Source organism: Loxodonta africana, chromosome 5 (genome assembly GCF_030014295.1).
Source record: "Loxodonta africana isolate mLoxAfr1 chromosome 5, mLoxAfr1.hap2, whole genome shotgun sequence".
NCBI classification, from domain to species: domain Eukaryota; kingdom Metazoa; phylum Chordata; class Mammalia; order Proboscidea; family Elephantidae; genus Loxodonta; species Loxodonta africana.
This window is the reverse complement of record NC_087346.1, coordinates 22700133-22713548: the sequence shown is the minus strand read 5'-3', so window position 1 is coordinate 22713548 and position 13416 is coordinate 22700133. Positions and strand designations below refer to the sequence as shown.

Genomic DNA, 13416 nt, shown 5'->3' with positions numbered 1-13416 from the left:
GGAGTCCAGGAAGAGATCATCAAGAAATACACAGCCTGAATGTGTGCCTAACGGCCTCAGTGAGCATCTGCCTCGTGTCACCTGAAGAGTTCTTAAAACCAAACAACAGTTTAGCTTAACTAGTAAAAAAAAAAAAAAAAGCTTTGGGCATTATGCTCTTTTAAGATCTTATCTATATGAGATCAAACTGGGGACAGAAACTCAAAAGATTAGATAGGAATGTTAGGGGCAGTGAGTTTTAATAGGGAAAGAAATCAGAAAGGAAGGATGAGAATGGTTACACAACTCGAAGAATGTAATCAGTATCACTGAATTGTACATGTTGCAACTGTTGAATTAGGGTATTTTTCACTGTGTATAGTCTCAACAACAACACAACAACAAAATTATTTTTAAAAATGAAGTATATAGTCTGAGACAGAAATACTGCATAAATAATAGCTCTGGAAAGGAACAATGAGGGGAACAACCATAACCCTTAGTTCGGGCGTGGTAGAGAGACAGTGACATATGGGAGCAATATCACATTGAAACCAGGAAACCATGGGGAAGATCTAGGGGAGTAAAGGGTTGCAGGTTGGATGAAAGGAACTTCAGGTCAGAACACAAATAAATCAGGAAGTACACATTTGCAGAAAGTAAAGGAGGGAAAGTATGAACTTAGATGGCCTGGTGTGTGCAGAGAAAGAGGGAGCTAGGTTGCCACACACTTTCGTGCAGAGGATTCCCTCCGGTGTTGAAGACTGGGCTCCTAGCATGGTCACCCCCACACACTGGCGTGAAGGGTTCCTTAACCCCACCAAGACCAGGTTGTTAGTGCAGAAACACCATCAAAAGAAACAATATAGTGGTAAGGGGTATTCTAAAAGAAGAAGACAAAAGGAAGTGCAGAAAGAATATCTAAAGAAATAATGGCGGAGAATTTCTCAAGTATCTCAGAAGCTGAGATTTTCATCCAAGAAGTTCATCGAACTCCATACAGGATAGACCCCCAAGTGAAATTCATTGAGGCATCATAATCAAACATTTCAGACCAAAGAATTTTGAGAATAACGTGTGAAAGTGAAATATTGCCTACTACAACAAAAAATGCATTGCTGTCGAATTGATTTCACCTCACGGTGACACTAGAGAGTAGAACCGTCCCATAGGGTTTTCAAGGCAGTAAATCTTCATGGAAGCAGACTGCCACACCTTTCCCTTGTGGAGCACCCAGTGAATTGAACCACTGACCTTTAGTAGCCAAGCACTTTAACCACTGTGCCACCAAGGCTCCTTTGTCAACTACAAAGGAGTCCCAATAAGATTAAGCTCCGATTTCTCATCAGAAACTATGCAGACAAGAAAGCAATGAGTTAACATATACAAAGTCCTGAAAGAAAATAACTGTCAGCCAAGATTGATACATCCAGCAAAACAGTCGAACATTCTCAGATAAGCAGAAGTTAAGGGAATTTGTAACTACCAGGCTAGCCCCATAAGAAATATTAAAGGGAGTCCTTCAGATAGGAAACCAAGTAAATCAGACAACAACCTGAGGTAGACACATGACAGCATCACCCTGATACCACACCAGATGAAGACATCACAGCAGTAAAACAAAGTTAAAAAATGATTACAGGGAATCCAGGACACACAGTTTTAATTGACAACAGCAAAACAAAAGGGGGAATGATTGGTGTAGTTATAGAACTTCCATATGGTGAGGAAGTTGAGGTGATTTCAAGATATAACAGACAGTAGGATGTCAAATGTAAACCACAAAGAAAATTAATAAATCTATTCATGAACATAGACAAGAAGAAATACAAGAAGACTTAGTAAACATAAAAACAAGAATAATAAAGGAAAAGAAAACCAGTACACAAAAAAAAGTCAGCACAGAAAGTAAAGCAGAACAAAGAAACTGTTAACATCACATGCACACGCAAAAAAGACATTAACAAAATGACTGCAGTAAATTCTACCCTATCGATAATCACACCGAATGACAACAGATTAAATGCACCAGTTAAAAGAGTGGCAGAATGGATTAAAAAAAAAAAAACTTGACCCATCAATATGTTGCCCTGAAGAGACACATCTTAGGCACAAGGAGATCCCACGCACAAGGAGATAAATAGGTAAAAATCAAAGGGTGGAAAAACATACCAAGCAAACAGTAACCGACTGGTCCCTCCTGATAACGTGTCCAAAGTAAATAAGACAAAAGTCTCGCCATCTTACCTTCTAAGGAGCATTCTGGCAGTAATTCTTCCAAGGCACATTTGTTCTTCTCACAGTCCATTGTATATTCAGTATTATTTGCTGACACCATAATTCAGAGGCATCAAGATTTTTTCAGTCTTCCTTATTCATTGTCCAGTTTTCACATGCATATGAAGCCATTGAAAATACCATGGCTTGGGTCAGGCACACCTTAGTCCTCAAGTTGATGTCTTTGCTTTTTGGCGTTGTAAAGAGATCTTTTGCAGCAGATTTTTCCAGTGCAATACATCGTTTGATTTCTTGACTGCTGCTTCCATGGGTGTTGATTCTAGATCCAAGTAAAATGAAACCCTTGACAACTTCAACATTTTCCCTGTTTATCGTGATGTTGTTTATTGGTCCAGTTGTAAGGATTTTTGTTTTCTTTATGTTGAGGTGTAATCCATACTGAAGGCTATAGTCCTTGATCTTCATCAGTAAGTGCTTAAGTTCTCTTCACTTTCAGCAAGCAAGGTTGTGTCATCTGCATGCACATCACAGGTTCATTAATGAGTTTTCCTCCAGTTCTGATGCTGTGTCTAGCTTCAGAGATTATTTGCTCAGTATACAGACTGAATAGGTATGGTAAAAGGATACAGTCCTGATGCATACCTTTCTTGACTTTAAACCACACAGTATCTCTTTGTTCTGTTCAAACAACTGCCTTTTGGTCTATGTACAGGTTCCTCCTGAGCACAATTTAGTGTTCAGGAATTCCCATTTTTTGCAATGTTATCCATAATTTGTTAGGATCCACATGCATCGATTGCCATTGCATAGTCAGTAAAACACAGGTAACCATCTTCCTGGTGTCTCTGCCTTCAGCCAAGATTTCATGTGACATCAGCAGTATCCCTTATTCCATGTCTTCTTCGGAATCTGGCTTGGATTTCTGGCAGTTCCCTGTTGATGGACTGCTGTAACCATTTTTTAACTATCTTCAGCATAATTTTACTTGTGTGTGATATTAATGATATTGTTCAATAATTTTCACATTTTGTTGAGTTGCCTTTGTTTGGAATGGGCACAAATATGAATCTCTTCCAGTCTGTTGGCCAGCCAGCTGTCTTCCAAATTTTTTTGGCATAGATGAGTGAGCACTTCTAGCATTACCTCCGTTTGTTGAAGCTTCTCAGTTGGTATTCAGACATTTCCTGGAGCCTTATTTTTCATCAGTGCCTTTAGTGAGCCTTGGACTTCTTTCTTCAATACCATTAGTTCTTAATCATATGCTACCTTCTAAAATGATTGGCTATTGACCAATTCTTTTTGGTACAGTAATAGGAGATTTTAGTACACTGCTTTCGATGATAGATATAACAACTAGAAATAAAATAAAAATATAGAAGACCTGAATAACACTACTAACCAAATGAACCTAAGAGACATAGAAAACACACCACTCAACAGCAGCACTATATACACATTCTTCTCCAATGCACATAGAACATTCTCTAGTGTAGACCATATTTTAGGCCACAAAACACCTCAGTAAATTTAAAAAGACTAAAATCATATAAAGTATCTTCTATAACCATAATGGTATGAAGCTAGAAATCAATAACAGGTAGAATAAGGGGAAAATATGTAGAAACTAATACACTACTAAAAAACCTATTGGATCATAGAGGAAAACAAAAGTGAATTTAAAAAAATACTCAGAATCAAACAGAAATGAAAACATACCAAAACCTTTGGGATGAAGCAAAAGCAGTGCTCAGAGGGAAATTCATAGAAACAAATACATACATTAAAAAAGAAGACCCAAAATCAGTAACTTAACCTAACAACTTAAACAAATAGAAAAGGAAGATCAGAAGACCAAAGCTACCAAAAGAAAGGAAATAATAAAGATCAGAGCAAAATAAATGAAATAGAAAACAGAAAAACAATAAAATCAACAAGACCAGAAATTGATTCTTTGAGAGGGACAATAAAATAGACAAACCACTGGCCAGACTGACAAAGGAAAAAAATGGGACAAGGCAAATAATCAAAATAAGAAATGAAATTGGAGACATTACAACAAATCCAGCTGAAATAAAGAAGATTATAACAATACTATGAAAAATTGCACTCCAACAACTTTGAGAAATGGGCAAATTCCTAGAAACACTACCTGTGTAAAGTAACACAAATAGAGGTAGAAAATCTAAACAGACCCACAACAAAAGATTAGATTGATGCTGCCATCAAAAATGTCACAACAACAACAACGAATTCCAGGACCAGATGTCTTCAATGGGGAATTTTACCAAACATTCAGAGAAGAGTTGACACCAATTCTACTCAAACTTTTCCAAAACATAGAAAAGAATATTCCCTAATTTGTTCTTTGAAGGCAGCATCATCCTGCTGTCAAAGCCAAGTAAAGATATCACAAAGAAAATTATAGACCATGTATGTCATGAATAGAGACACAGAAATTCTTGACAAAATTCTAGTGAACAGAATTCAACAACATATTAAGAAAACCATACATCATGGTCAAGTGGAATTTATACCAGGATTTCAAGGATGGCTCAACATTAAAAAATCAGTCAATGTAATTCACCATATAAATAAAACAAAGGAAAAGACCCACATGACCATCTCAACTGATGCAGAGAAAGCATTTGATAAAATAGAACACCCTTTCCTGGTTTAAAAAAAAAAAAAAAGGAGTAGAAGGAAAATTCTTCAGCATAATTAAGGGCATAAATGCAAAACCAGCAGCCATCGTTATTCTCAATGGAGAAAGACTGAGAGCCTTCCCCTTGAAAACAGAAGGAAAACAAGAATAGCCATTATCACTCCTCTTTAAATAAGTATTTTACTGGAAGTCTTGGCCAGGCAGTAAGGCAAGAAAGAGAAATAAAAGATATTCAGATAAGAAAGGAAGAAACAGAACTGTCCTTATTTGCAGATGATATATATGATCCTGTACTTTAGAAAATCCTGTATATTCCACAAGAAAGTTGTGAATCTACTAGAATGTTGTGGGGTACAAAATCAACATGCAAAAATCAGGTGACTTCCTTTACACTAAATGAGAACATCCCAAAAGGAAATCAGGAAAACAATACCATTTACAGTAGCCTCCAAAATGATAAAATACCTAGGAACAAACCTATCCAGGGATATAAAAGACATACAACAAAAGCTATAAAACACTGATACAAGACACTAAAGAAGACCTACATAAATGGAAGAACATTCCGTGCTCATGGATTATAAGACTTAATATTGTGAATACGCCAGTACTACACAAAGCAATCTCTAAATACAGTGCAATCTCAATCCAAATTCCAGCAACATTATTTCTGAATTGGAAGAACTAATCACTAAACTTATATGGAAAGGAAAGAGGTCCCAAATAGCAAAAGCAATATTAAAGAAGTTTAGCAAAGTAGAAGGCCTCACTCTGCCCCATCTCAGAACATACTATACAGTTACAGTAATCAAAACAGCCTGGCACTGGTTCAATTATAGACATACAGACCAGTGGAATAGAAGCGGCCAACAAGCACATGAACCCAGAAGTAAATCCATCCATCTGTGGACAGCTGATTTTCAACCACAGGTCAAAGTCTATTCAATGGGGAAGAAACAGTCTCTTTAACAAATAATGCTGGCACAGTTGGATATTCACTTGCAGAAAAATGAAACAGGACCCATACCTCAGACGCCATACACAAAAACTAACTCTAACTGGATTTGAGACCTAAATGTTAAAAGGATAAAAGTTCTTGGAAGAAAACACAGGAACAAAACTATGGGACCTAATTTTTTTTTTTTAATAGATTTTCAAACACTACAAAGGCATGAACAGCAGAAGACAAATGGATAACTGGAACCTCATAAAAATTAAATACTGTGCTCATCAAAAGACTTTGTCAGGAGAGTGAAAAGACATCCTACAGACTGGGAAAAATCGTTGGGAACAACATGTTAGAAAAAGGTGTAATTGCTAAAATATGTGGAAATCTCCTACAACCCAACAACAAAAAGACAACCCAATTAAAAAATGTGCAAAGGACATGAATGGACACTTCACCAAAGAGAATATTCAGGCGCCCAACAAGCACATGAAAAGATGCTCAGGATCATTAGCCATTAAAAAAAAAAAAAAAATTGCTCTCGATTCTGATTCAGCGAACCTATACCCAGTAACCCAGTGCCGTCAAGTCAATTCCGACTCATAGCGACCCTATAGGACAGAGTAGAACTGCCCCGTAGAGTGTCCAAGGAGCGCCATAGAGAGATGCGAAACAAAGCTGCAATGAGATTACCTCTGCAAAAATGGTACTGACAGAAAAATAATTGTAACAGAAAACAACAAATGCTGATGAGGATGTGGGAAGATTGGAACTCTTACACACTGATGGCGGGATTGTAAAATGGTACAAGCACTATAGAGAACAGCATGGCACTTCTGCAAAAAACTAGAAATAGGGAGCCCTGGTGGTGCAGTGGTTAAGAGCTCAACTGCTAACCAAAAGGTCGGCAGTTTGAATCTACCAGCTGCTCCTTGGAAACCCTGTAAGGCGGTTATACTCTGTCCTGTAGGGTCACTATGAGTCAGAGTTGACTTGACAGCAACAGATTTTTTTGTGATCCAGCAATCTCACTTCTAGTTATATGCCTTAGAGGTCTAACAGAAGAGGCACGAACAGACACGCACACATCTGTTCCATTGCAGCACTATTCACAATATAAGAAAAATGGAAACAACCTAAGTGCTCATCAGCAGATGAATGGATGAACAAAATGTGGTACATACATACGATGGAATACTATGCAGTCATAAAGAATAATGATGAGTTCTTAAAACATAACACGGATGAATCTGGAGTAGTACGTTATGCCGAGTACAATAAGCCAATCACAAAAGGACAAATATTGTGTGATCTTACTTTTATAAGAAGGTAAGAATAGATATATATACAGAGACCAACATTCACTGATGGTTACCAGGGATAAAGTGGTAGGGAGAAGGGGAATCACTGTCTAAGTAGACACTTGTTATTTTTGGTAGTGAGAAAGGGAGCACCAGATGTGGGTGAAGTGTGCACAGCTTGACCAAGGTAAATGATGTCACTACCAAGTACACAAGAGAAAAAGACGTTTTTGGTAAAAGATATATATACTTTTACAGCAACACCAATAACCAAAAAAATGTGTGTATGGTTACATATGTATTTATATATGCATATATGTGTATGGGTATGTATATGTGTGCATATATAGATGTATTTATATGTATCTGTATATACATATATATGTGTCCATGCATATATATTCCTGTTTATAGTAAACCACATAGGGGGCACAGTTAATGGATACTTCTTAGATATAACCAGATACCTCGTGAGATTGGTTTTCTGGGTTTGAAGGCTTAGGACCATAGTCTCATGGGACAACTTGGCCAGTTGGCATAATATAGTTTATAAAGTTTATGTTCTACATCCTAATTTGGTGAGTAGTGTCTGGGGTCTTAAAAGCTTGCAAATGGCCATCTAAGATGAAACTAATGGTCACTACTCATCCAGAGCAAAAGAGAAAGAAGGAAGCCAAAGACTCAAAGAAGAAGCTAGCCTACAGAACTAATTGTGTACGCAAACCATGACCCGATACATTGAGATCAGAACTAGATGGTGCCTGGCTACCACTACTGGCCGTTTTGATTAGGGCCTCAATAGATGGATCCTGACAGAACGGGAGAAAAATGTGGAACAGAATTCACTTACTGGACCAGATGAGACTAGAGAACCCCCTGAGATTGTCATCTTGAGATACTCTTTAAACTTTGAAAAGAAATTATACTGTGAGGTCACCTTTAGCTAAATAACTGATTGGCTCATAAAATAAGGAATATTACCTACAGCACTGTGCTCTTTTAAAAGATCATTTGTATAAGACCAAATGGTCAACAGTTACTATAAAACAAAGATGAGAAAGTAAGGGGGCAGGGAAACTAGATTACTAGGAACAGAATAACCATAACGGAACTAATGAGAATGTTGACACATAGTGAAAAATGTAGCCAGTGTCACTGAACAATTTGTGTAGAAATAAATGTTAAACAGGAGCCTAATTTGCTGTTTAAACTTTGGTCTAAAACACAATAAAATACTATTTTAAAAAATGGTGCAGAAGAAAGAAAAAATCTTAACATCTTTTCATCTGAAATGAGAAAGTTGTGAAGAAGATACCCTAGTTCTTCCTCAGGAAAGCACCATTCTGAGGTGGTTCACAGAAGAATTTTATAAATTTTTAAATAGCATATATTTCCATTTTTCTCTAAAAAGATGGAAATACTTTTATGAAGCAAAAGTGTATCATTGGTGCTGAAACCTGATAAAAGATTACTGCTTCTTCCTTTCCCCAAAAGTTACAGACCAAGGTCCCTTATGTCCAAGCAAAATTCCCAAATAAAGTATTAGGATACAGAAACTAGCAGCATATTGATAAAAATGTATTTATACAACAATACTAATTGGCAAGAATAGTAACATAATAAAGATAATACCAATTTAGAAACTTCTTTAATATAAATTGTCATATTAGTTGATCTAGGAAGAAACATAGTATCCCCATCTCCATAAATTCTAAGAAGGAATTTAATAAAACTCAACCACTATTCTAGGTAAAGATATTCAAATAAAAAGGAGTAGATAGTTTTTACAGGATAAAATGTAAAAAATAATTCAAAAATACCATCTTGATTAATGATATAATCTTAGAGGCATTCACACTAACAACCAGTACAAGACATGATTGTTTACTGTTATTGCTGTATTTAACATCATACTGGAGGAATTAATACATTTGGACTAGAGAAAGAAATGAGAGTTATAAAACATTGGAAAAGAGGAGGTAAAACTGCCAGTCTTTGCAGATGGTATCAGTTTATACCTGGAAAGCCCAAGAGAATCATCTGAAAAGCTACCACAACAAAAGAGAATTCACTAAGGTGTCAGGGAGGAAAATTGATATATACAGATTGACAGATTGATAGATTTCATACGCAAAAGTGTATGTTAACCATTGCTATATGAAATAACCTCAAAACAGTGGTTTTAAATAACAATCATTTATAATTGCTCGCAAGTCCTTGAGTCAGCTGAATGGTTCTTCTCAATTTGGTTGAGCACCACAGTGCATCTCGGGTCAGCTGTGTGTCTGTTGCAGGTCAGCTTTAATGATCTTAGAGGGACAGTTAGGCTCTGACCTGTGTATTCACTCACCCTCTGTTAAGGTAGTCTCAGCTTGTTTACATGGCAGAGCAAGAGGTCTAAGGGAATGAGAAGAGCACCAGCTTCTTGAGGCCTAGGCTCCAACTGGTAGATTGTCATTTCTGCTGTAGTCTGTTTGCCAAAACAAGTCACAAGACAAGCCAGAATTCAAGGGTAGGGGGAATCCACCCCTTGATGGAAGTATCTGAAAAGTCACATTGCAGAGAATGTGGATACAGGGAAAAACGAAGGATTGTGGTAAATTTTGTAATCTATAACAACAAGAAACAACTAATGAGAGATAAAATGAAGGGAAAAATTACAGTAGTAAAAAAAGATTCATGATCTGTGGACCCATTTTTAATAGAAACAGAAAATATATATACATGCACACATACACATGTATTTGGGGAGACAGGTTAGGTGAGTATATTCTGCTTTTTTATTGAGTTAAAATTTATATACAGTGAAATTCACTGTACAGTTTTATAAGCTTTGATATATGTATATACCTGTGTAACCATAACCCCAGTTAGAATGCGGGACATTTCCATCATCCCCGAGTGTATTTTCATTCCTGCTTCTAGTTAATGCCTAGTAGAACCACTGTTCTATTCTAATCACCATAGATTAATTTTGTTTTAAACAATAGAAATACTCCAGATATCAACCTTCTGCTTTAATTTTTAATGCAGAACTATAATACTTAAACTATAATTTTATAAAAGAAATTGGGTTCAGAAAATAATTAAATATTAGAAGTGATTTTTTTTCTTATAAAAAATTATGTTTCATAACACATCTTGCAAATAATCTGGGATCATAAATATTTGTAGAATATATATTGATTTTAATCTGTACAGTTGCCAACATAAATGACTGCATAATGATCAGTAAATTTTTCATTCCCTTCTACCGTAGTTCCCCATTTAAAAGTGGTGTGTCAATGGCAAGTCGGCTTTGTAAGGCTGCAATGTTAAGTCGATTTAACCTGCTTGCCAAAGAAGCTAAAAAAGAAGATTTACTTGAAGCTAGTACATATCATGCAGCTAAGGTAAGCCCTTAAAGGAATTAAGTTAGTTATAAAATTAAAAAGATAAACATGATATGGTAATTTTATGATGATGCTACATAGCAAAAATTTTGAGTATAAAAGTTCCTGAATATAAAATAATACTGTGTATTATGGATAGAATTGTGTCTCCTAAAAACGTGGTTATAATCCTATTTGGGAATGGGTTGTCTTCGTTAATGTTACACCTCAACGTAAAACATAAATCCTCACAACTGGACCAATAAGTGACATCATGATAAACAGAGAAAATATTAAAGTTGTCAAGAGTTTTATTTCACTTGGATCCACAGTCAACACCCATGGGGTACAGCAGTCAAGAAATCAGATGATGCTGGCATTGGGCAAATCTACTGCAAAAGACTTCTTTAAAGTGTTTAAAAAAAAAAAAATGTCGCCTTGAGAACTAAGGTGCTCCTGACCCAAGACGTAGTATTTTCATTCACCTCATGTGCGTGGGAAAGCTGGACAGTGAATAAGGAAGACTGAAGAAGAATTAATGCCTTTGAATTGTGGTGTTGGTGAAGAATAGTGAATATAGAGTGGACTGCCAGAAGAATGAACAAATCTATCTTGGAAGATGTAAAGCCAAAATGCCCCTTAGAAGTGAGGAGGGCAAGACTTTGTATCACTTACTTTAGACATTTTATCAGGAGGGACCTGGAGAAGAACATTCATGGTAAAGTAAAGGGTGAGCAAAAAAGAGGAAGACCCTTAAGGAGATGGATTAACACAGTGGCTGGCACAGTGGCCTCAAACATACCAACGATTATGAGGGTAGTGCAGGACCTGGCAGTGTTTCATTCTGTTGTACGTAGGGTTGCTATGAGTTGGAACTGACTTGATGGCACCTAACGGCAAGAAGCTATGCAGACCTAGGTTGACCACTAAGAAACCAGGCTAAAACATAAAAATAAGAATCTAAAAAACTAAGAAGAAGACAAAATTAAGAGACAGTAGCAGCTGCACACTGTGAGGAAGACAGAATTCATGATTTAAGTTTAGGCAGACTAAGAAAAAAATATACAACCTTAGAAAATAAATCCAGAGTTGCAACAATATATTGTCTAAAAAGTTCAGATTTCAACCAAAAATAATTAGTAAAGAAACAGATAAGTATGACCCGTGCTCAGGAAAAGTAACAGTAGAAACTGATTCTGAGTGGGTCCAAATCTTGACTGTAACAAAGAGTTCAAACAGCTTTTATAAATATGTTCAAAGAGTTAAAAATAACAATGACTCAGTAAATAAGCAGTCTCAGTAGGGGAATAGAAACTACAGAAAAGAACCAAATTGTGAGTGGCGCCTAGGTCTTAAAAGCTAGCAAGGGGCCATCTAAGATCCATCAACTGGTCCCAACCTACCTGGAGTAAAGGATAAAAAAAAAAAAATGAGACTAAATGGGCAGCTCCTTCCCAGAGGCGAGATGAGATGGCAGAAAGGGACTGGAGCTGGTTGAATGGACACGGAAAATCCGGGGTGAAAGGAAGAGTGTACTCTCGTAGGAATAGCAATTAAGGTCACGTAAGAATGTATAAATTTTTGTGTGAGAAACTAACTTGAGCTGTAAACTTTCACTTAACGCACAATAAAAAAAAAGAACCAGGTTGATATTCTAGGGTTGAAATGCACAATCACTGAACTAAAAAAATTCACTAGATAGGCTTATTGGCATATTTGAGATAGCAAAAGAATCACTGAACTTGTAGATCATCAGAAATTATTCAAAGAACAGAGAAAAAAGATTTAAAAAATGGACAGAGCTTCAGAGACTTGCGGAACAGTATCAAGCACATCAACATATTTGTAATGGGAATATAAAAGCAGAGGGAAGAGAAAGGGGCAGGGAAAATATTTGAAAACATGACTGAAAAATCCCCAAATTTGATGAAAAACATTAGTAAGCAGACTCTGGATACTCAACAAACACCAAGAAAGAAAAAAATAAAAAATCCATACCTAGATACGTCATAGTCAAACGGCTTACAAGAGAGAGAAAATATTGAAAGCAGCAAGATAAAAACGACTGATCACCTATGGGAGAACAGTGCATTTAAAGACTGATTTCACATTAGAAGCAACAGAGGCTGTAATGGTTTGTGTGTCAAACATGAGTTTAATTGATGTCATTTAGTAGTTACATGTGATTAAATGTTGGCCTTTGATAGAGCAGATTGCTTTCCATAATATGTTTTGTTGTTTGCCGTCTAGTTGATTCCAACTCATGGTGACCCTATAGGACAGAGTATAACTGCCCCGTAGGGTTTTCTAGGCTATAATCTTTATGGTAACAGATCACCAGGTCTTTTCTCCCACAGAGCGGCTGGTGGGTTTGAACTGCCAGCCTTTCAGTTATCAGTGGAACGCTTAACCGTTGCTCCACCAGTACTCATCATAATTAATATAATGTAATTACTTCACATGTAACGTAATGTAATCACTTTCTATAATGTAATGATGTTTTGTAACACAATGTAATGTAATCAGATATTCAGTTGAGGTTATACCTGTATAGGGTGGGTCCTAAACCTAATCACATCTGAGTTATAAAAAGACCAGAATAGGCACAATGACACACATACACACACACAGAGGAAGACAGATGACGTGAAGATTGTTTATAAGAAAAAGAATGCCAAGAAATTGCCAGCAGACTCCAGAACTAAGAGACATGCTTACAGAAGGAATTGACATTACTGAGACTCTGATTAGGACTTTTAGCCTTCAGAACTATGAGAAAATAAATTTATGTTCCTTAAAGCCACCTACCTATGGTATTTCTGTTAAAACTAGTACTAGGTAAATTAGAAGCTGTGATGGTTAATTTTATGTGTCAGCCTGGCTAGGATATGGTGCCAAGTTCTTTAGTCATACACTAGA

At 36.5% G+C, this 13416-nt stretch overlaps 1 protein-coding gene across 2 annotated transcripts in view; it reads left to right on the top strand.

Moving 5' to 3' along the window:
• The window catches only part of ADAD1 (adenosine deaminase domain containing 1), a 49885-nt gene that overhangs the window by 34019 nt on the left and 2450 nt on the right, over window positions 1-13416 (top strand). For both annotated transcript variants that reach the window (XM_003410428.3, XM_003410427.4), the window contains exon 10: window positions 10386-10518. In XM_003410428.3, coding sequence (XP_003410476.1) covers window positions 10386-10518 — 133 coding nt within the window. The remainder of the gene's footprint in view (window positions 1-10385; window positions 10519-13416) is intronic.